This window comes from Callospermophilus lateralis, chromosome 18 (genome assembly GCF_048772815.1).
Source record: "Callospermophilus lateralis isolate mCalLat2 chromosome 18, mCalLat2.hap1, whole genome shotgun sequence".
NCBI lineage: Eukaryota > Metazoa > Chordata > Mammalia > Rodentia > Sciuridae > Callospermophilus > Callospermophilus lateralis.
In genome coordinates, this window is record NC_135322.1 from 39,427,088 (window position 1) to 39,449,974 (window position 22,887).

General features: G+C 50.3%; 1 protein-coding gene across 1 annotated transcript in view; it reads left to right on the plus strand.

Moving 5' to 3' along the window:
- The first annotated feature begins 770 nt into the window (after positions 1-770).
- The window catches only part of Slc6a2 (solute carrier family 6 member 2), a 35,452-nt gene continuing 13,335 nt past the window's right edge, over positions 771-22,887 (plus strand). Inside the window, exons 1-4 of the mRNA XM_076838565.2 lie at positions 771-1,038; positions 11,920-12,051; positions 13,869-14,106; positions 19,726-19,864. Coding sequence (XP_076694680.1) covers positions 771-1,038; positions 11,920-12,051; positions 13,869-14,106; positions 19,726-19,864 — 777 coding nt within the window. The remainder of the gene's footprint in view (positions 1,039-11,919; positions 12,052-13,868; positions 14,107-19,725; positions 19,865-22,887) is intronic.

A 22,887-nucleotide genomic window follows, 5' to 3' on the forward strand; every position in this document is an offset into this window, starting at 1 on the left:
AGAGCGGGCTGGGCGCTGGGCTAATGCAATCGGCGCGTTACCTGGGGCGCAGGCTACATTACCAGGCCGGCCCCCGCCCAGCGTGGCCAGAACCAGCCAGCCCACGTCCCGCCGGCCGCCCCGGACTCCAGCGCTCCTCTGGCCGCGCCCGAGTGCCACGCGGCGGAGCCCAATCCCGGCTCACTCCCCAGAACCGGCAGAGCGCAAGGCACCCGGGTCCCCTTGCTGCCCCACACGTGAGTGCGCCTTGCGCGCGGGACCGGGCTAGGTGTGCAGGGAGACAGACCCAGGCTGACGCCCACGAACTAGAGTGCCCACAAGTTTGAGTGCAGAGGCTCCTGGGGCTGTTGGAGGTGGCCAAGACTCGCTGTGGGGAGGAGGGCGGAAAGCGCAACGGGCACTGTCACCGCGGGAAACTTCAGCCTTGGTATGAGGGCGAGAGTGAGCAAGAAAGTGAACCAGAGAGAGCGCTGCGGGGTCTTCTTCAGTCGGACTCACAGGGAGGTCCAAAGCGGTCTCCACCTCTGAGTTTGTCCCAGTGGTGCGCGTCACAACCTCTATATCCAATTTTTTCCAACAGACGTAATCCCTTTCCTGCGAACCATGAGTCCACTCAGCGCGCGCTGATCCCAGTCTCCCCAGTGGTCTCTGTTGGCACAGGCAGGAAGGACCCCCGCCCTCACCAAGTGACCACTTCTTTTCCTTTGATACGAGCAGAGCTTCTGCGTGTCTCCGGTACCCGCTGAAAGTCCCTCTAGCCAGCCGCACCCATGCTTCTGGCGCGGATGAACCCGCAGGTGCAGCCCAGCGGGGAGGACCCTGAACCCGAGCAGTCCTTGCCCGCTTGCCAAACTGCGGATCTGCTGGTGGTGAAGGAACGCAACGGCGTCCAGTGCCTCCTGGCGCCCCGCAGCAGCGATGCGCAGCCCCGTGAGACCTGGGGCAAGAAGATCGACTTCTTGCTGTCGGTGGTCGGCTTCGCGGTGGACCTGGCCAACGTGTGGCGCTTCCCCTACCTCTGCTACAAGAATGGTGGCGGTGAGCACCGGGTGGGGCTGAGGCTTTAAACTCGGAGGCTACCTGCTGTGGCTGGTAGGGAAGCCAGGATACACGTGGGGGAAGGAGGAGACACGCGGGCAAGTCTGGGGCATAGGAAGGGACCAGACAGGGCCCAGGGAAAAAGAGTTGCCCCAGAGGAAGAAAAAAATCGAGGAAGGACCTTGGACCAGGGCAGGGACAGGGGTGGAAGGATGGAATCTGGGGCCCCTATTGAGTGAGGAGCTCTGACCCTTTAATGGTCCCCAGGAAAGGAGGTGGAGATGGAGGGCTCTGGAAGGACCCCCAGGAATGCCTGTGATGCAAGGTGATTTAAACACTCTGAGCCTTGGGGCAGGGATCCTGGGTAGGGAGAGGATAGAGGATTTGGGTTGAGACACAGGGTGACGGAAGCCTGGAAGAGACTCTGGCATCTGAGACTGCTGTTTTGCTGCTGAGGCAGTTGTTTTGCTGCAGGGGTCCATGTGTACCACCCCCCACCAGTAGGATTGGGTCAGGAGATGCCTCAAGCTGGCCTGGGCCTTGAGGTGGGAGTCCTGGGTAATTGGGTGAAGCCTCTAGCTCCACAGGTCCTGGGAACATTGCAGGGTGGAGTGGGAGAGGGGCCTGGAGTGGACAGTGGAGTTGTCCCCTGCTCCTGCTGCTGGGTGGTCAGATTACCACTTGCCCTGGAATGGGAGCCTGGAGATCACCAATAGTCCAATCAAGTACGATAAGGCAGAGCCCTTGGAAGCAGCCTGGGAGTCAAGAGGCTATGTCCTTAAAGATTAGCTCCTTCCTGAGGGCCCTTGTCCCTGGGGTATCCAAGTCACCCCAGTCCTACCATTTGTTTAGGGATGAGCTATGGGATGCCCTGCAGGGATCTCAGGAAAGTAAGAGGAAGACATTGGTCCAGTTCTGGAAAGTTCTCTATCCCCTGGACCATCCTTCCAGGTTGTGGCTGTGGCCCAGGACTTGAGGGAGGTCAGTGGGAGGGAGCTGGGTAAAGGGAAAGCGCATGACTCTGTCGCACAGGGCCTAGCACTCACGGTTCTTGGCTTCCCAGTGTACTCTGGACATTTGTTTGGGGATGGGCAGTGATCAATGCTTGCAGCAAGGGGCTGGTCACCAGCAGAGGATACTGTGTATGGAAACAATCCCCACCCGCTGAAAAAGTAGATCCATCCTTGGAGCCAACAGATGAGGGTTTGTGTTCGCATCTCCTTTAGCACTTCCGGAGATGAGTCTGTCCCTGTCAGATGCTCCAGACAAGGTGGCTGGGACAGCAGTCCTCAGCTTAGGAGCAGCTGGGGTCTGGGGCTTGATCGGGGGCCCTCTCTACTCTGCAGGCTCAGCCCTTGTGTCTGGCTCTAGGATAGCCATGAGCTACCCTAGAAAGGTTAAAAAAAAAAAAAAAAAAAAAAAAAAGAAAGAAAGAAAGAAAGAAAATTCAATCCAGAGGTGAAACTTTCCCACATTTACCTGCTGTAGTTCCTCAGGGGTTTCAGGGCAGAGTTGAGCTTTCTGTCCCTTGGGACCCAAGGAAGAAGAAAATGCAGCCGCTCAATATTTTTAGCAGACAGAGATGATGAATGAAAGACAGATTGGGAGACCATAGGACGTGCCAGCCAGCCTGTCCTCAGTGACCGTCCGAGACGACTTGTCCCTAGACAGCAGAAGCCTCTGTCATCAATCAGCAATATTTATCTGGGTCCCCTCAGTTAGAGGCAGAGTTCTCGACTCTGTCGGGTCACCTAGGTGAGTGAACCAGAACTTTTGCCTGCCAGGAGCTTGAAACTCAGAAGGTCCTCGTTGTCTTGCTGTGATAAGTCCCTTTCCTTGTTACACATGTTTGTTGAAACTAAATGCACCCCAGATAGCCCACTGGACACCTGAACTAGATAAATACTCTGGGGCTTTATTGATACTGTGTTCACTCTGCCATTGCCACCAGTACAGACAGAGCACCTGCTGTGTGCAGGACAATAGACCAGGTGCCTCTGGGACAAAATGGAGCAAATTTGTCACAGGTTTCAAATCTGAGGTGAAGTTGGCCAGAAGCTCCATGTCCTAGGCTAACCAGCCTCTTAATGGCCCAGAGTGGCTCAGTCATTTGTCTCTCTGTGGGTCTTGTCTCCCAAACAGGATGGAGCCCTGGAGGGCAGAGACTGTGTTTTCTTTTTTTTTTATCTCTGGATTTCTAATGCCCAAGATAAGGCCTAGCTAGACTCTGGAAATGTGGTGGGAGGTGCCCAACAAACTCCTGTGGAATAGATAAATTGGTGAAATGGTCCAGGCTCTCAGAGACCTGCTGCCAATCCAGAAAGCACCACAGAGATACAATGATGACTAAGGAAACAAAGCATCATGTGCAGAGGCCCTGGTGGCCTGGACAGTGGAGATCTTGGCTGTAGAGTCCAGAGCTCCGGTTTCTAGCCAGGTGGTTTGAGAACTGTCCAAGCCTCTACTTCCTCCTCTGTCAACCTGAAGTGCCGGTGTTCAGCTTAAAGCACGCTTAAGGTCCAAAGGCAGGAGAGCCTGGCACAGAGTGTGACCTAGCAAAGTGGCTATGGCTTTTTTTATTATCATCATCATGACGATGAGTGACATGGATGGGAGAGGTGACATGTGCTGTAAAGGTTTAAGGAGTTGCTTAGGAAAGGTTCAGTGGAGGGGGGCTGTGTTTGGAATTGAGCTGCCCAGGATGGAGGGGCAGGGGCAATCTCCAGGGACAGGCAGTATTTCCAGCCGTGCATCTGGGACAGGCATGTACAATTCCACAGCCATCTCAGAACAGGAGGCAAGCTGAAGAGATAAAGTCAGAAGAGATAAAGATGGAGAGGCAAGTTGGGGCTGGGCTACGGAGGCCGTGACTGCTAGGCTAAGGGCTGGGGATGTATGCCAGTGGATTTTAATTGGCAGGCAGGAGCAGCACAGGCTTCCATCTGGGAGTAGGCAGCAGCTCCTTTTCTAACTTACTGCTCCAGGAAATGCTTAGCAGGTCCCCTCTGGGCTTGGTCTCTGCTGAGACCTCCTAGCTGACTACCCCTGTGGATCAATTCTCACCTAGGAATTCTGAAGTCAGCCCCAGAGATGAGAAGTGGACAGGCAGGTGGGAATTCCTGCACTAGTGGAAACAGTCCAAACAAACTGAGTTTGAATCCTGGCTCTGTCACTCACGAAGTGACCCCAGCCATCACTCAGTCCCTCTCTGAGCTTCAAGTTCCTTAGGATAGAGGGACATGCGCTTAGAGGATGCTCAAGGTCCATCCATCTGCAGTGCCCTGGCTTAGGGCTGTACCCAAGCCGTGTCTCACCACCCTGTTCTCTAACAGCCTCTGGTCTGTGTGCTCTTCCGGTGCCAATATTAACACAGACACTCTCAAAGACTTGCTGTTCACACTGGCCCAGCTTGGAGGATGTCTTGAGATGATGAAGGTGCCAATAGTTTAGGCCCCTGGCTAATATTTTCTGAATGAATTGCTGGGAAAGATCAGCCTGTCTGAACATCTTCCCGAGGCCAGCTGCTGGGATGACAGGCTGTGGGTGGTGGTGGGAGGGGAAAGTCACTCTCAGTTTGGGGGCTTTGTTTGGACCCTCTTGGACTCAATCAAGAGGTAGCAGCAAGCAGCGGGCTATTTCCAGAGTCTGAATTTTCCCTCTGGTGATCTTGGGGCATGCTGGGGGTTTGAATCATTGACATTTGCTAGAAATGTGGCCTCGGACAAGTCACACACCCTCTCTGATCTGAGCTCAGTTTCCTTGTGCAGGAAAGCTGAACAACCACTGTCCCACAGTGCACCTGGAATAGTGTCTCATAATCAGGGCTTAATAAATATAGATGCTACTCTTTTGCTATTGGTGGATGAGGGCAGCTGTATTGGAGATCCAGGAGTGGAATGAGGTCCTGATTTTGCAGGGGGCAGAATTGATCCTAAGAAGGAACAGATGAAGGCAAATAAGGTATTGGCCTGGGGCCCTTGCATGGTAGGAAGACTTAGGAATCAAGAGTTGGGCTTTGTTCCAGTCCCTGACAGCCTAACCTTTTCTCACTCTAGATTTTTTTCCCCTGGAAAGTATGGATTGACTTTCCTGGAGGTGGTCCATGGGGGTCCCATGGGATGCTGTGGTTCTGAGCCCCCCCCGTGGGTTTCTCATGCTTCTCTAAGAAAGCTCAGGGCCTTGGGCACACATGGGCCATTGGAGATCCTCCTGGCTAAAAACCTCGGGAGTCTCAAAGCCAAGCGAGGTGGTGACTGGTGCAGAGGACGGGGGTTTTCCAAACTCAGTGTCTTCCCGTCCAGCCTGCCAGCGGGGGGCGCTGTCTACACCCTGGCCTTGCCAGGCTGACGCTGACGGGTTAGCTGAGATGCACAGTGAACCAGCCCGCTGGTGTGACACCAAGCTGACACGTGTGCCCACCCCTTTACAGGAACCAGGACCTCATCTAGGACCTCAGCCTGGGGTTACCAACTTGATTTGTCCCTGAGCAGGAAAAGGATCTGAAGGAGCCGTTTCCATCGAGATGGAATTTATAAAGAAAAATGTTCTGTCCTGCCCTGAGGTCCCAGACCTAACTGCCTAAGTAAGGATTAGGCCACAGCACAAGTAGAGAAAGACCCCGGGGCTGTCATTAGCTGCATTCTCAGTGTGATTCATTGCTGAAACTTGTTTATTTAACCAAAAATCACTTACTAAATGCCTACCATATGCCAGGAATACAGAGGTGAATGAAAGAAAATCCCTGCCTTTCGGGAGAGTTCATAGTCTCCTGGAGATAACCCAAAAGCTAATGCCATTTCATTTATTTATTTATTGGTACCAGGGATTGAACCCAGGGGCACTTAACCACTGAGCCACACCCCTAGTCCTTTTTATTTTTTTTTACCTCGCTAAGTTACTGAGGCTGGCTTTGAACTCAGCTGCCTCAGCCTCCCAGGCCACTGGGATTACAGGCATGTGCCACTCTGCCCAGTTGCCATTTCAGATTCTGTAATCTAAGGTATTATATCCCAAGTGAGCAAAGGTGACGTCCTCCTCTGTTCTTGGTGGGTCATATTTTCCTCCAGACTGTGGTCCTGAGCACCCCAGACACCTTCTAATTTGTTCCTCTTAAAGAGATCAAGATGGAGGAGAAAGGAAATCTTCAAGGATCTTTTAATGAAGTCACAGCTTTATCAGTAAAAATCAAGTCCAGATGGGACCGCCACATAAAGAGAAATAGCTCCTCCTCCATTCCACCCCCGCCATCGCCACTGGAGCTGGGTTTAATCTACCAGTAGGGTGGGTCTGCTGCTTCTCTGGGGATATTTCTGGGTCTTGGAGCTGAGGCAGGAGGTCAAGTGGGGGACCCAGGGTGAAGGTGCGGAACTGAAGCCAGTTCCCATCGTTTTGTGTAGAATTCTCTTGCGTAGCACCAGAAATGAATGCAGTTTGGTACCTCGTGTCGATGGTCCCAGCCTGTCAGTGGAATCCAGGGAAAGGAGCAAAGAGATGCAAGACCCGACTTGGGCTGAGGCTGGAGGGCCCTTGAAACCAGTGGGCAGGGCCCTCTGTGGTCAGTGAGGGCCCCGAGAAGGTCATTCTTGGGGAGAAGGCCGGAGTTGACACCACGACTCAGTTGCCCCACGCCAGAGGAGGGTCTCCGTTGCCAAACTCGAATCATCTGGGTTTGGTTAATTATGGGAAAAGAGTGTTTTCCTGCAGAATTGGCCTCGGGAAGCCAGCCATTTGACTGGCAGAGATTCTGAGGGGGACCCTGTATCTGATGCCAAAGACACAAAAATTTGCTTTAGAAAAAACTCGTTTGTCTTGTTCTCCATGGATGGAGGGATAGAATGGAGCAGAGGAGGCAGGCAGAGGGTGGAGGCTGCAGGGTGGGAAACTTGGCCAGAGGAAGAGGCTGGGCACTCAGGCGGTCTTGGCTGAGGGTCAGCTGACCTCGGGGAAACCCTGAAACCAGGTGTCTCCTCTGACTGGTGCAGAGTTGGGGTGAAGGGGCTGGGACTCTATGCTCTGTGGTGGTTGGTCATTGGATGGGGACAGGGTATGGCCTTGGATGAAGCACTCTTTCCAGATGGCTCCCAAAGGCCAGCTGTGGGGGACTGAGCTCTCTCAACCACATATGGAAGGTCCTTCATCTCTGAGGGGGGTCTGGACAGCTCTATGGGAGCCCCTTGGGGAACAGAGTTGGCTGTGGCCCGGGTATCTTTGTCCTGTTCTTGCTCATGGTCAGCATATTTGTTTGGACACACAGGTAAATAGACTCCATTGGGTTGGGGACATGAGGGGTCTGAAGGATTGTTCCCTGCACCTCCAGGTTGTGTGCATGGCACATACCACACAGCCCGCCCCCGCCCCCCTCCACCACCTGCATGGTGAACCTTTACTGGCAGTAAACAGTTGATAAAGGTGCTTCCCATCAGGCCTTGTGTACGATGACAGGACCCATTCCCATTTACAGAGCACGGCCACGTCCCTGCACTTCATCTCCATTATATCAAATTATCACAGCAAACTAATGACAGGTTTATTTCCCTTATTTATGAAGTGGGGTGGGGGTGGTGAGACTCAGAGAAGGCACATTAATGCAGAGATTCGTGGGTATAATTAGAAAGTTGGGGTCGAGGATCATCCTTAGATCTACCCTTTAGAAAGCCCAGCCCTGCCCGCGCGAACCATTGCTCTCACCTGCAGCTTGCTCCAGGCAGGTCACCCTGCTCAGTCTGTCAGTCCCAAGCCCCCTTCCAGGTCTGCGTGACCCTGGGCTTTGTTCCTTCTCCCTGTGTGCTGTGTTGCAGGTCTGCTCAGCCTCAGGTCTGTGGGCGGCCAGAGGCGCATGGGCTACAGGGGCTAGAGACAGAGCTTAGATACAGGGATGTGAGAGTCCACACTTACATGCTAAATGTAAGCAGGACATGGCCGGCCGGAGCCAGAGCCGAGGTGGGAAAGAGGAGGGCAATCCAGTGGAGTTCCCTCGGGGCCACCAGATTCAGACCAAGAGCTGAAAATTTCAAACTTGAAGTTTGTAATAGGACCAAGACCACGGCAAAGATCACTTTGTCAAAGTAAGAAGAAGCCACACGCTTCAGTTAGCAGTGGTGGCTTGATTTATCATTTTGAACTTGTCACAAAAAGGATGACGAACCTCCCTGTGCTGTTGGCTCAGTCCTGAAAGTGTCAGGCCAGCCTGTGGCAGGCAGCCCTGCTGCTGGGGGACGCCGTGCCTCTCTGGCACTCTGTACACTACGCCCTTGGGGTACTGGAGAACAGGGACAAACCTAGCTCCCCTGGGAATTGACCAAGATTTCCTGGGCCTCTGGGGAAAACCAGTCAGTGACAGCGTGCAGCTGAGCTGCAGCATCAAGGGGACAACTTTGTGGACTTTCACTCCTGGGATCCACCTGGGTGTGGCCAGAATCAACAGTTTGAGTTATCCACAGACTGATCTCAGGGCACCCACCTCTCCTTCTTTAGCTCCTTCCTGACACACTTCTCCACCGCCCCCCTCCCCTCAGACCTGGGCCACCCCATTCCTGCTGAGCCCCTCCTACCCCTCCCCTTTCCAGAGGATCTCCTTACTGCCCTGGTGAGCTCTTAGCACTCTTAGTAACCACTGGGCTTCCCTCCTGAGGCTTGGCATTGCACAGAGGTCCAGGATTCTTGTGTGGCCAGCAGGGTTCCTCTCAGTGTCAGTGAGTTGCACTCATGAGACAACCTTTTTTTTTTTAAACTAAGTATGTCTGAAGGCCCCTGGCCGGAAGCTCTTTCACTATAAATATTTCTTTTTCCTAGTGAGGCTGTGAGAGTGCGTTGGTGTGCAGAAGTCTGGTTGTGTACTGCTGCATTCGTGTGCACAGGTGTGCCTTTGTGCTTGTGCGTGTCACGTACTCTCAGTCGCTGAGCCCCTTACGAGGTAGGCCCAGCTCAGCCCCTGTCAGCCCAGCACTGTCACACAGCAGAGCAGGCCAGAGTCCAGGCAGGACGCTGGGCTCATGGCCCCTGAGACTCTGTGTGAGACATAGCAGGGCCACAAGAATGTGGCAGTTATGGGCACTGCAGGGCAGTGACGTCTAGGGGGTTCGTAATGAGCCTCAGGTTCCAAGGAGCCACTCCAGGGTCCTTTAGGAACAGGCGGCCTCAGCTGACCTCTTCGTCACTGAGGCCCGTTTCTGACTCTTGAGCCCTGCCCTGGTTCCCCTCCACAGGGGGCTTGAGCCAGTGAGCTGGCCACATCCTCTTTCAGAAAAAGGGCCTGGCAATGGGACAGCTTTCTGCTTTTTATTTGTGCACAACCGGTTCACCATTCCTTGACAACCCCGCGGGCTCCTGCAGACCCTGGGGCGACCCCCTTCCTCTGCTGTGACTCGGCGAGCAGGAGAGGAGGTAGATCTCAAGCAGGGCCAGTTACTGCTGGCTGGCAGTGCCACCCAGAGGTTTCGAGTAGAGAGCACGGGCCTGAAGGTCGCCTGGTTGGTGGTCGATGGTGCTCTCTCCCTTTGCTGGCCCTGTAGGAGGAACCCGGAATCGCTAACAGCAGGGGGCAGCGCCAGGACCTGAACCATGACGCCCAGCTTTGTTCTCCTTCCCACTCCCTTGGCCCCTGGCTTCAGTCTTCAGGCTCCTGAACCACTTAAGTTTTTATTTCCCACTCTGCTCCAGCTCTGCCTCCTGCTCCTGGTGTCCAAGAGGAGCAGCGGGTGGCCCCAAGGCACAGGGGAACTCAGACAGAGCAGGTTGGAAAGCACGCTGCAAACTTTCAAGTTAGGATGAGCAACTGGACTTTTCCAAATCTCAGTTTTCCCATGTGCAAAATGGAATTGGTGGCAATTATCTCTTAGGGGTGGTTTTAAATGGATATGTCCATGAAATCCTGCATGTGGCTTGGTATACAAAAGGTGCTCCATAATTGATACTTGTTACTTTCACCACCCCCACTGCCTACCTTCACCACCTCCACCACCACCATCTCCACCACTGTTAGCCAGGTGCACAGGAGTGGGTTTGAGTGCCAGACCAGCCTTCTCTGTGTGGGAGGGGGTGGGGGGGCAGGGAGTAAGTGGAAGAAATGAGAATTTTCCCCAGAATTTCAAAGAACCCAGCCTGGAGCAGGGACTGGAGCATGAACAAGCCTATAACCAATAGACTAGGTGGCTCGACTGGTCCCAAACCCCCAGAGCATCTCCTTCTCCCACATCCTATCCACACTCATATCCTTCATCTAAGATGGAATGTTCTGGAATTTTCAGGGTATGTTGGGAACAGCTGTGGAACTTGGAGAGCCGGGAAGGTTTAGGCCCAGATCCTAGATGCATTTAGCAGTTGGATGACCTTGGTGAAGTTAGTTCTCTAAGCCTCAGCTTCCAGGGGCACCAGAGCTGTTTCCCCAGAAGGTTCTGGATGGTGTAAAAGGGATCTTGGATATCCAATGCCTGGCCCTGCTGGATACATAGGAGGCATTCATTTCCTATAGTTTTCCCTATTCCCCACCTGCAGGCCCCTCTCCTTCTTGGAAGGACCGGGTCAGGCAGCATTCAGACTGACACCACACCCTTCATCCTTGAGGGCCCTGGGCTTCCTGAAGAAGGCAGAGGCCCTGGGTGAGTTTGCCTCTGGTCACCTTAGTTCTTTCTAAGCTTAGAGCCTCAGTTTCCATCTCTGCAAAGTGGAGATAGTAATACTCTTTCTTTGTAGAGTCATTGTGACATTGTGTGGCAAGTGCCTGGAACTCAGTAGGGCTCAGTAGGCGTGAGCTGTTGATATCTGATGTTAAAATTTCATGTAACTGTCTTTAATTATTTCCCAGTTTCCCCACTTTCAGGGTGTGGGCAGGTCAGAGTATTTGGTTTCCAAGGTTACAGCATTTCAGCCAAAAGCCAATGGCAAGAGGAGTTTGGATCTGGGCTGGCCAGCTCTGGCTGCATCAGGATAAGGAGCTGGCATATTGCTTGGGTTACACTTGGCAGCCCTGGCTGATGTGGCATGCATCCTAGTGAGTCACCTCCCAGTGCCAGAGCCCACAAAGCTCACTCCAGGCTACCAGGGCACACTGTGCAATGGCTCTGGAACTCAGATGTGTCTAACTTCGCCAGGGACTAGCTGTAGTTACTGCCTTTTGCCTAGGACACCCCTGGAGTTTCTGCTGGGCTCTGGGTGGGCATCTTTCCTGGCTAGAGATTGGGCTTTCTGGCCCCGTTGCCCTGGGCTTTGCCTTTAGCCACCTTAACAGGTGAGCCCAGTGGATTGGATGACCTAAATACAAGTCCTGCTTCTGTCACTCACCAGCAGTGCCAACAGGAACAGTCAACTACTTTCTCTGTCCCTCAGGGCTTAAAATGACACTGCCTGCATATTGGGTCTACAGGCTGTTGTAAGCGCTGGGAAAAATCCAGTGAGCTAGTGTTTAGGAAAGCTACGTGCAACCTAAAAGTTGCATGAGAAAAATCAGAAACCCAGTTGGATGTACCTTTAGGCACTGTCTTTCCCTCTCTGGTCTCAATTTGCTTACCTGTAAGAGCTGGGTGTTCCTGGAATGATGATCCATAAAGGAAAGATTCTCTGCTTAAGCAAATTTGGTGAAAGCTACAGCTAGGATTATTCTTGTGGTGTTTCATAGCAGAGGCTAGGAGAAACCTGCAGACTTTACCAATTCAACTAGAGACCCTCATTATTGCAGTTAGGACTCCTCCTGTTATTATTCCTGGTCCTGTTTGTTGTTATTCACTTCTCGGCATAACTCTCTTTACCTGCCACACAATGCTCCTTGTGAAATGGCTAGGTGATGGAGCCGCTAATGAGGGAGCCTGGTAGCTCTTGCAGACACTGATTCAAGTGCTGTGAGGGGCAGGGATCTAGTGGGTCACACTCTGCCTCTGTGTCCCCCAGGTGCCTTCCTGATTCCATACACCCTGTTCCTCATCATTGCTGGGATGCCCCTGTTCTACATGGAGCTGGCTCTCGGGCAGTACAACCGGGAAGGGGCGGCCACAGTCTGGAAGATCTGTCCTTTCTTCAAAGGTAAAGAAGGAGTCTGGGGGAGGTCAAAGTGCATTTGGGAAATGCACTCCAAAGATGAGATCTGAGATAAACCAACTATCTGTGGGATTCATAGGTACCAACAAGGTCAGGAGCGTCCACCGTTCAAAGTTACACAGGGAGCAGTTGACGTGTCAGGAAAAGGAGCTGGCAACCCAAGTTTCAGAGTCTGGAGACCCAAGTTTCAGTCTAGCTCCAACAGCTGAGTGGCCAGAGAGACAGTCTATTTTCATGTATGGGAAAGACAGAAATGTCAGAAACCCAGCATATACCCCTCTGCTGCTCCCCTCTGGCTTCTGTGGCAGACATGACAAATTGATTGTGGGGCTTCTCAAACTCAGTCGGAAAGCTGCCTTACAATCCTTAATGCAACAGCCATAGCTAATTGATTGCAGATGGGATAGGATTGAGCCTGTTTGTGTTTGGGACTTGGTGCACATCTGCAGAAAGTAGCCATGACAACCGTCATGCCTTGGCCTCCAGATATCTGGCAGAAAGGTGTGGAGCAAGAGTTAATATTGCCCAAGTGCTGGTTAGAGAACCGGTAGCAATAAGGACAAATGTGACTAACATGTGCCTCTTCTCAGCTGGCAAGTGTCCCCAGAGTACCTTCAGTTTACTCAATCCTGTAGTAAGTCCAGACTGATACAAGAGTCTTGCGTGTGTATTAGCATCATTTTTATTTACTTGCTGGAAATATGACTCAAACTGGCTATAATATAACAGAGCTTTTATTTTTATTTATTTATTTTTTGCTGGAGGAGTGCTAGTCTACTCAGGTACAGTTTGATCCGGGTGCTCAAATTGTACTGTTAGAATATGTGTTCGCATCATTCTCTGGTACATTTTTCTCAGTTGCTAAAAAAGATGGCTGCCAGCAACTCCAGGCTTAAATCCTGCCGAGTTTAACAGTGACCAGAAGCAAATAAGCAAACAAATAAGCTAACAAAACACCTTTATGCATCCATGGCTTCATTAAAGTTCTTAGTGAAGACTTTCATTGGTTTGATTTGAGCAATATGCTTATCTCTTAACCAGTCATTGTGGTCATGAGAAAGCAGTACTCTGATTGGCCAGGTCTTCACAAGCTGATGAGCAGATCAAGGAAGTGAGGGATTACTTTTACCCAAGCCTCACAGGCTGAGTTACTTAAGGAAATCCCTTCAAGCAATGCTGGGCAGGCAAAAATAATTTCTGCTCTGGGCAAAACTATAGAATTAGCCTTAGAAGTACGTTGGACACATTCAGGAAGATAATTTGTTGGCACGTGAAGTAGGTGGTTGAGAATGAGACCCAGAGAACTCAGTGGGCTGAGTGCTTGCTTGAGATCCCCCCAGAAGCAGATTCGGAGGTAAGGATTTTAGTGTAAGTACTTATTTGGGGAAGTCGTCCCAGGAAGTGCCAGATGGCATCAGGAAATGGGGGGGGCAGCCCATGAAGTGTGTGTCATCAGGTCAAGTCCACCATGGGAGAGTGGAGAGGGTGTGAAACACACCTCTTCATTATCGGGTCCACGGGGCGAGGGAGTGGGGGAACTTATATTCCAGCTTCCAACATGGCTGCTCCCTGGGGCCATCAAGGACCTTCTGACCCATCAATAAACAGGCGGAGAGGGCTACCAGGGTGAAGGAGAGCTCTCAGGCAAAGGGGTGGTCGGTACCCAAGGAATGTGGGTGGGACTGGCAATCTGCTACAAAACAATGTAGGGGTTGGGGACTTCGGTGTTTGGTGCCAAATCCTCAGGGGGAGGTGGCTCTGGGCCTGGGCTGGGGAAGCCAGACCTCTGTGTACCCACCCAGGAGTCGGCTATGCTGTGATCCTCATTGCCCTCTACGTTGGCTTCTACTACAACGTCATCATCGCCTGGTCACTGTACTACCTCTTCGCCTCCTTCACCTTCACCCTGCCCTGGACCAACTGTGGCCATGCCTGGAACAGCCCCAACTGCACCGACCCCAAGCTCCTCAATGGCTCCGTGCTGGGCAACCACACCAAGTACTCCAAGTACAAGTTCACGCCAGCAGCAGAGTTTTATGAGTAAGTCGTAGACTCCTTGTCCTGGGCTGACTGAGGCCTGGGCACGATCTGAGCCAGACTCCAAGGAAAACCTCAGGTGGAGAGGGACAGGGCACGCCCATCAGCATGGATCATGTGACAGGCCTGAGGCTGAGGGGGAAGCCGAGGATGCAGCCCTGTCTGCGGCTTCCTGGGGGGCTTTTGATGTGGGCGGGAGAGTAGAGTGGGGGAGCAGTACCAGGAAACACATGAGGACCCCAGGAGGTGTTAGTTCTCTAGGAAATAACTGTCAGTTTGGAGAGACGAATTGCCCTTAAGAAACCACAGGCAGTTGTGAATGAGGAAACAGGCACAAACAGGAAGGGTCTTGTCCAAGGTCATCCAGATTGAAAGTGGCATTGGAAAATGTGTTTGAACACAGGCAGTTGGGTCCCAAGGCCTAAGCTCTGAGCTCAGTGGTTCTAAACTTCAGCTGCATGTGAACATCACCCAGAGAGCTTTCAAACACACTCCTGCTGGATCCTGTGTCCAGGGACTTGGGTTTCGCAGGCATGGGTGCCGCCAACACAAGTGCATTATTATTAACAGCTACTTCCGGGATTCTAATACCTAGCCACTGCACCCACCTGTCTGAGAACAAGATACCTGCGGAGGTCAGGCTGACATCTCTACATGTCATGGAAAAACTAGGGTTTCTTCACTTTTCCCGAGGAATGTAACCTCAGAAGACCCCAGAGTGTTTGGAGAGCTTGCTAGTGGAAGTCTTGGGTCTTCCCAGTTTGAGTGTGGTCTGGACAGGGAGATAGTAAGGGCTGGGGGGCGAGGAGGTTTCTGATCCCTGTAAATGGTTGCAAGCTTCTCCTACCTTGTTTTCTCAGGCAGAAAAAAGCATGATCTTTCTTTAGCTCTTGGCAAACCCTGTTCTTATTAATCACAGTGGAAACTGATAGCCTGGTCATCTCTAGTCTGGGTGGTATCAGATTTCTCCACGGGTGTCCTTATGACCAGCTTGTCTGCCCCTGCAGTGGCAGGTCCCCTTTGACAGGTCTGGGGACCATGGTTCCTTTCATGCAGCCACCCACTTCCTCCAGGCCTAGCTGTGAGCAAAACACAGTGGAGGGTGACATTCCTGTGTGCAGGGCTTGGAGAATGCAGTGAAAGAGAGGTGCAGACCACCCCTCTTCTCCTCTCCTTAGCCCACCCCACTGCAAACCTTCATAGCTACCCTGAACCAGGGACTGACAATCTCTTCATATCCAAATCCCACTTCAACTGCACCGTTCACAGTGGCGGAAATTACCCTGCTTCACAGACTAGAAAGCAGAGGCTCTGTCTTAGGTTCCTGGCAGAGTTATCTGAGCGCCAGCTCTCTGATCCAAGGCTCCACCCCGTCCACAGCTCTCTGGGCTTTCTCCTCTCCAGTTAGTCTCCAGTTAGTTAGTTCCCTGCTGATAGGTGGGACCCCTTCTTGGGCACGTCTATCTCCCCTCTTCCCTGCCTATGGGCTGCAGAGAGCACAGCCCTAGGCTGCGGACTGCTTCTGGATTTTCCATGGCACATGAACTTTCTATCTAAAGGCCTCTGCTTTAAGACAAGTCAGCTCAGTTGGGGGAGCCAGCAAGTGGGGCTCCTAGGACCCATACTAAAAGATCAGATAATTTTTTCTCTTTCCCCAAGACTCCTGGCCCATGTTGCCCCCACCTTGTAAGCTGTTAGGCAGATGGATTGAACCTATCATTTAAGGGAACAAAAGTGCTCCTCTCCCCAGGCTCCAGGCCTGAAGCCACATGGCCCCACGGCAAAAGAACCTCTGACGCTGTCCCTTTATCTGTTAGCGTGCACCCTTGGTGGATATGTGTTCAGCAATAGGAAAGTTCTGCCCCACGCTGGCTCCTAAGGGGAAGAGGAACCTTTCTCTACCCCAATCCTTACCCTCTGAGCTTTTAAATGTCAAGTGAAAAATTGAGCTTTTTTGGCCCATAGACTTTGGAAAGCCTGGACTGTACCCCTCACGATGATTCATTTTTATTAAACTGCTGGAAAACTAAACCAAACCCAAGGGTTTTTGTGCAACCCCCCCCCCCCCCCCCCTGCCCCCGGCTCAGGCCTGCAGAGGAAGCCGGATTCACTTCTTTTCTTGGAAATCAGCTCTAATGTCTGGCTCTTTTTACTGATGAAACATCTAGAAACTGTGACCACGCCAAAGTGGCCTTCAAGTGCACGTAGGGCTCATTTTGGCTATTCCAGTGGACTCTAGAGGCATTTTAGCAAGTTTGGGGGCAAACAGATGCAGGCCGTTGCCTTTTTCATGATTTTAACAGTAAATCAGGGAAATGGTGATTGACACCGTTCAACACTTTGCCCCAAAAGCACTGGAAGAATCCGAATGAAGCATCAGGCAGGGTCAGGACGCTGTCTTTTCATAGCCCAGCTACTTGATTTTCCTCTTCCCTTTTCTCTCTCTTTCTCGTTCTCTTTCTCTCTCTCAATGAGAGAAGAGCCTATGTCAGGGGATCCTTCCTTCCTTCCTTCCTTCCTTCCTTCCTTCCTTTCTTTTTTTTCTGAGATGAAACTAGCAGAATAAGTTTTTCCAGGCTGATGAATCGGGCTGGAAAGTGTGTCCTAGGGTGCAGGAACAGGAAGTCCCCAGGCCAGAGCCCCCAGAGCACGGGCGATTGTGGAGAAGTGGCCTGCTATTGTCCGGAGCAAATGGCAGGGATGAGCTTGGCGGGGTGGATTGCGACATGCCTCAGATTCTGCAAGGCGTACATTTGCATCCTCCAGGCTAGGATTCCACTTGACAGCCTCAACACTGGACATTTTGGGTTAGAGGAGTCTTTCTTGTGAGGTGGGGGTTGGAGGGGGCGCCGTCCTGTGCATTCTGGGTGTTTAGCAGCTTCGCTGATCTCTACCCACTAGTTAAAGGGCCTTTGAGGATTTGGGGCCAGGATGGGAGCCAGGTCTGTCTGACCCCAAAGCCTGGATGATTTTTTTTTTTCCTTCAAGTTCTTGCAAATATTAGATGTCTGTTTAATGAATGAATGAATGAATGAATGAATGAAGCAAGCAGACACAACATCAGTCATGGCCTACAGTCCCAGAATCCATCCAGGTTAAGCTGGATGGGTTTCCAGGCGGAGGGTATTTGTTGTCCTTCATGGGCCTGGAATGGACCCTCCCATGTCCTCTACTCTTGATTCCAGCAAAAACCATCATCCGCCTCTCATCTGTGGACTCCTCTGACCACCCAGGCTCCTGAAATAGTTACACGCCTATTTCTTAAGAGCCTTTCCGAGCCTTCTTTTCCTCAAGTTTAGAAATCCAACTTTATTTTGCCAGGAAAGTAAAAGTTTCTGGAAGGCTCAATTTGGTCTAAAAGAAGCCTATGATTTGGGTGGGCCTCTGACTCAGTGGGTTCAAGCTTTGGCTGCCAGTTGGCATCGGCAGGGGTGGCACTGGTGGCCTGGTTCTGTTGCTCAAGGATTATGAATTAATTGGTTGAGAACAGGGCCCAGAGAGTAATATTTTTATGACGTAAAAGATTTAAATTTTTTAAAATTTTGATATCAGCAATTTTTAAAAAGGTGGGTCTTTAAGAATTCGGCCAAGGGTGGAGTGCAAATGTTTGAAAAAAAATACATCTGTACTGAGCATGTACAGACTTTTGTCCCTTGTCATTTTCCCCTAAATTAACCAGTATAGTAGTTATTTGCATAGCATTTACTTTTGATTTACCAAGTGTAACAGCTACTTATACAGCATTTATTTGTATTAGGTATTATAAGGAAGCTAGAGATTACTAGAAGCATACATAGGTATGTGTGTAGGGTATATGCAAAGATGATACCATTTTATGTAAGAGACCTGGGCACCCATGGATTTTGATATCCACGGATACCAAGGGACAACTCTATGAGCCTTCATGTTGCAGGGGCACACTGATGGCAAATGAGCCAAGAAACACGGAAACTGAAAGGATTAAAGATCAGGGGAAATCAGGGAGCCCTCCAGGAGGAGGTGACATAGGAGCTGGGCATGGCTAGGTATCCAGCAGTAGGCTATAGCTTCTGAGCATCAGATTCAGAGGAAGATGGGGCAGAGACCCATTCTGCAGCTCCCTGAACCCTCCCAACACTTGACACACTTTATTGCTGTCTTTTGCAGTTAATGCTACCTCTCATGTTAGAACAGAATCCCACCAAGGCAGGGACTGTGTGCCAGCAGTTCCCTGAGTGTGTGTGAGGCCCAGATGGGCCAGGTAACCACAGGGCGGAAGTGAGGAATGTGTGATTAGGGTGCAGAGCCGAGATGCCACACACAGGTGTTCCCAGGCCTGCTGCTGCATCTTGTGAAGGTGTAGAATTGTTGGGGTACCCTCCCTCCATGGAGCCTGCTGTACTGGATTATCAGTTGGTCTTATTTGACCTTGATCCCAGTGGATTTTGATTTGATTCTAATTAGCAAATGGACATCTTGTTCGCAATTCTATTTACCATTCCTTCACTGTATGAGGTGCCTCAATATTCTCAAACCTTCTAAATGTTTATAGTATATTTTCCTTACCTAAGAAACATGTTATTGTAGGTGACCATATTACAGAGAAGTGACAGCTTAATGAATATCACAAACTGAATGCATCCATGTGACCACTATCTAGATCAGGAGTCAGAGCATGACAAGTCTCCTAGAAATCCCTAGGAGTCCCTCCCAGACAGGAACCTTCTCTCCCATTCCAGAGAATACCTTTTCTGATTTCTAACCCCTAGGTGAATTTTGCCTGTTATTATACAGTGCTTAATTTGAATGGAATTGGACTTCTGTCTCTTCTGTGCTCTTTTGACTTTGACTACATTTTCATAATATTCGTTATGTGTGAGAGTTTCACCATTTGGGGGAAAATGCTGTATAATGTTTCATTTTAGTTAATGTGGCATAATTTATCCATTCTATTGTTAATGGGTATTTGAGTATTTTGCAATTTGGGGATATTATGCTCAAGACTGTGATGAACTTTCTAGAACATATCTTTTGGTAAACATATGTACAAATTCTATTGGATAAATACCTACAAGTAGACTTGCTAGGACACAGAGTATGCATATCTTTGATTTTAGCAGATATTCTTAGATAGGAGACTTGTTTATTCCTGTCTTAGTCTCTAGACAAGAGATTCTCAGGTTCAGCAAGATGAGCATTTTTGGATGGGATAATCCTTTGTTATTGGAGACTGTCCTGGGCATTTAGGATGTCTAGCAGCACTGTGGTCCAGGTCCCCTGAAGTCATGTCAATAGAAAGCACCTCGGACATCATCAAATATGCTCTGGGGTGCAAGATAGGTTCTTCCTCCTCTAGAGACCTGCTGCTGCAGAGGGTGAGCTCTAGAAAGCAGGGACCTTCCCTTATCACTGTGTCCCCAGTGCCAGCCATGCAGCAGGCACTTTGGAGAGCCATCCTGGGGTACAGGCTATGGCTGACCAGAGCCAGTCCATGTGATGCATGAAGTGGCCAGTGCCCCCTAGTCATGGAGAGTGGCTGACCCCTGTCTCCAACAGGGTGCATGTGGGACAGGCCCGTGAGCATGGATTTGGACATGCTCCTTGACGCTCTTTTCCCTGGTCCCCCACCTCTCCTCCCCACAGGCGTGGTGTCCTGCATCTTCATGAGAGCAGAGGGATTCACGACATCGGCCTGCCCCAGTGGCAGCTCCTCCTCTGTCTGATGTTCGTTGTCGTCATCCTGTATTTCAGCCTCTGGAAAGGTGTGAAGACATCAGGAAAGGTAATGTCTCAGTTTTTCTTTCAGTTGGGAGCTTGGCCTTGGGAAAAACAATTTTTTCTACCATAACCATGTGGTTGATGAAAAGACAAGGGAGCTCTAAGAATACCGAGCCTCATTCAGCCCTCAGCTCTGCATTGACATGGATGAATCCCTTCCTTCCTAAGCCTGAGTCACCCCAACAGCAGGGTGAAGGGGTGCAAGTAGATCTGGGCTTTTCATACTTTTCAGCCCAAATTCCCCTAATAACAGAGACCAGGTACTGGGTGGCACTGCTGGCCAATGAAACACAGAAATTGAAACACAGAAATTGAAAGGATTAAAGATGAGGGGAAATCAGGGAGCCTGATCCCTGGGACACCCCTAAAGACTTGGGGATCAAACCTAAAACAACTCTTGACCCATCTTTGCTTTGATAGATCTTGAATTTTGACCTAAAGCTTCATGCAAATGTTGCATAGAACATAATTATTTGGAATATAATGGAACATAATCATTTGCTTTACTATAAAATTAGTAAATCTCCACCCTTCTGAATTTTTGAGTTAAAGAGAATGCCCCAGAAGATATCCAGCTGTATGCTGTGGGCTTGTGTTTCCTCTGAAACAGTGCTGAGGGCCCCTAGGGGTCTGGGGGCTTTGGAAAGAAGCATACAGGGTAAGACGGTCATGGAGGCCCAGCCGAGATGGGGCGTTCTCAGCTTGGATGACACTGCCCTCTGTAGTCAGCCTCTAAAAGTGAAGTATACCAGGGAATGGCCTGCCCTGACGTGTTAGCCTGTGGAATATCATGGGGACACCAATCCCTATGGGTTCTAGAACTTGACTGTATGAAAAAGAATGAAGCTGGGGAATGTCTTTCCAGTGTTTTTCTTAGCAATTGGTGTGTAATGAACCACCCTGAAATGTGGTGATTTTAAATATTTAACTCTCATGTTTCTGGGAGTTGACTGGGCTCAGCAGGGTGGTTCTTCTGCTCCTCTCTGTTGCTTGGGTATCTTGCAGCATGGTGGCTGTGTTTCCAGATCACGTTCCAAGCAGACAAGACCTGATGTGCAGTAGTTCTTCCAGTCTCTCTTGCATGATGCTAGCTATTGTCCAGTGGCCAAAGCAACTCTTGTGATGAAGACTGGAGTTCATGTGCGAGGGGATGACACACAGATGGGAGTTCACTGGAGGGGTGGGGGGTCACAAGGCAAGTCTGCCGAAATCAGATAGGGATGAATTTGGAAGAAGCTTCATTCAGTGACTGTTTTGGAAAGCAGGGTGCATCAGGATTCTGTCTGTTACTTTGAAATTTTTATGATGCCTTTGAGATCAAGGACAGGGACAGGGAACCAACAGCTACTGGGAATGTAATCTGTTAAGAACTGGAGGTGAAATTTCCTATCGGCACATTGGGGATACAGGATTTTTTTCCTAAGGAAGGACTAAAATGAGATGCAGATCAGGATTGGAAGGAATTCTGGAGTGTAGAGCAAAATCAGTCTAGGACCACCACCATCTCAACAACTGGCACACAGTAGGTTTTCAGTAAATATCTGTTAAAGAAATGAAGAATGGGTGGGTAAATAAGTCTTTAATACTTTATTAAGGATTCTTTTGAATTCAGTTCAACTCATTAAACTTAGTAAACTTTTTAACATATTGTGAACACCTACTGTGTGCTAGGCTTGATCCTAGTACCGATGATGCAAGAATAAGTAAGACAAATGTTTTCTTCAATTTCTTTTAGCCTATATTCATTATGGATGGGTTGTGGGTCAGCCAATGTCACAGTGTCTCGGGACTCTATCCAGAGCTATATATGGGTGTCTCCCTTTACACTAATATTAATGGTTACAATCTACACATGGTATTATGTATTTTGCTTATTTATATATTTATTTATTTTGTGGTGCTGGGTTTGGAACCCAGGGCCTTGTGTGTGCCGGGCCAGCGCTCTACCACTAAGTCACATCCCAGCATTTCTTGCTTTATATTTTAAAGTTAATTTTACCTTGGAGATAATTTCCCATTATGTGGTCAGGTTATACCTTAATAGAAATACAAACAGTGGGTTTTTAAGCTGTCATTAGATCAACTTAGTGGGTTGCCACAAGTTGTTAAAATGGTATAGGCTAGATCATCAGAGGGCACTGCATAAAGAAGAGATGAGCTGTCTCGAGCCATTCAGTTTCAGTTAAGGCAGCCTATATGTTTATGTGTAGTTGAACTTGACATAGAACGTATTCCTTACCAAAGGCCATGGTCAAAAAGCCTGAGATGCTGCATGAGTAGAGGAAGGGAGATCTTTGAATTGAGAGTCTACAAAGACTGTGGAGAAGGGGGCATTTGTGCTGGGTCTGTGAGGACAGGCATGGGTAGGAATGAGGAGGAAGGAAGAGGTTCTCTATGGAAGGATCCACATGAACAAAGCCACAGAGGTGTGGAAGCCCCAGCCCAGCCTGAGTTAGTGCTTTCTGTAACTCTCTAGCTACCAGAGCAGGACTCTCCGGCCTCCGCAGAGGACCACAGCAGAGTCACACTCTATCCCTGTGAACGACAGAAGCATAGTCTACTGGCCCGTGTGTGGGGTCCCCACAGGCTTCTAATACCGCAGGCCAAGATTAAGTTCCCCACAGCCCCTGCCCAAGGGGTGCAGCCTGCACCATTCAGCTTGGAACTTGGCCAGAGCAGAGCACAAGCTGTCTACAGACAGTCAACTGGATGCTACAGAGAGGCCAGGAGGAGCATGCTCAGTTTCTCTTGCCAAATGCACTTTCAGAGGTGAGGAGGAGGAGTGTAATGAAGGGCGGGATGGTTGTGTCACCCCAGGGAAGTCCCCCATGTGGAAACAGGAGGACCGAGGAATATGAGTTCCCCCTTGTATGCATCCACTGAAGCCACAGCCCACACCCTGCGCAAGTCCCCAGTGTTCTGCCACTTGAGCAGGCAGAGGCCCAGGCAGTCTGTGGGGAAGATTTTTAGAACAAGGAGCTTTGCTTAGGACATTCCTGTGCCCTGTTTTTAATAGTTTTTATCAAG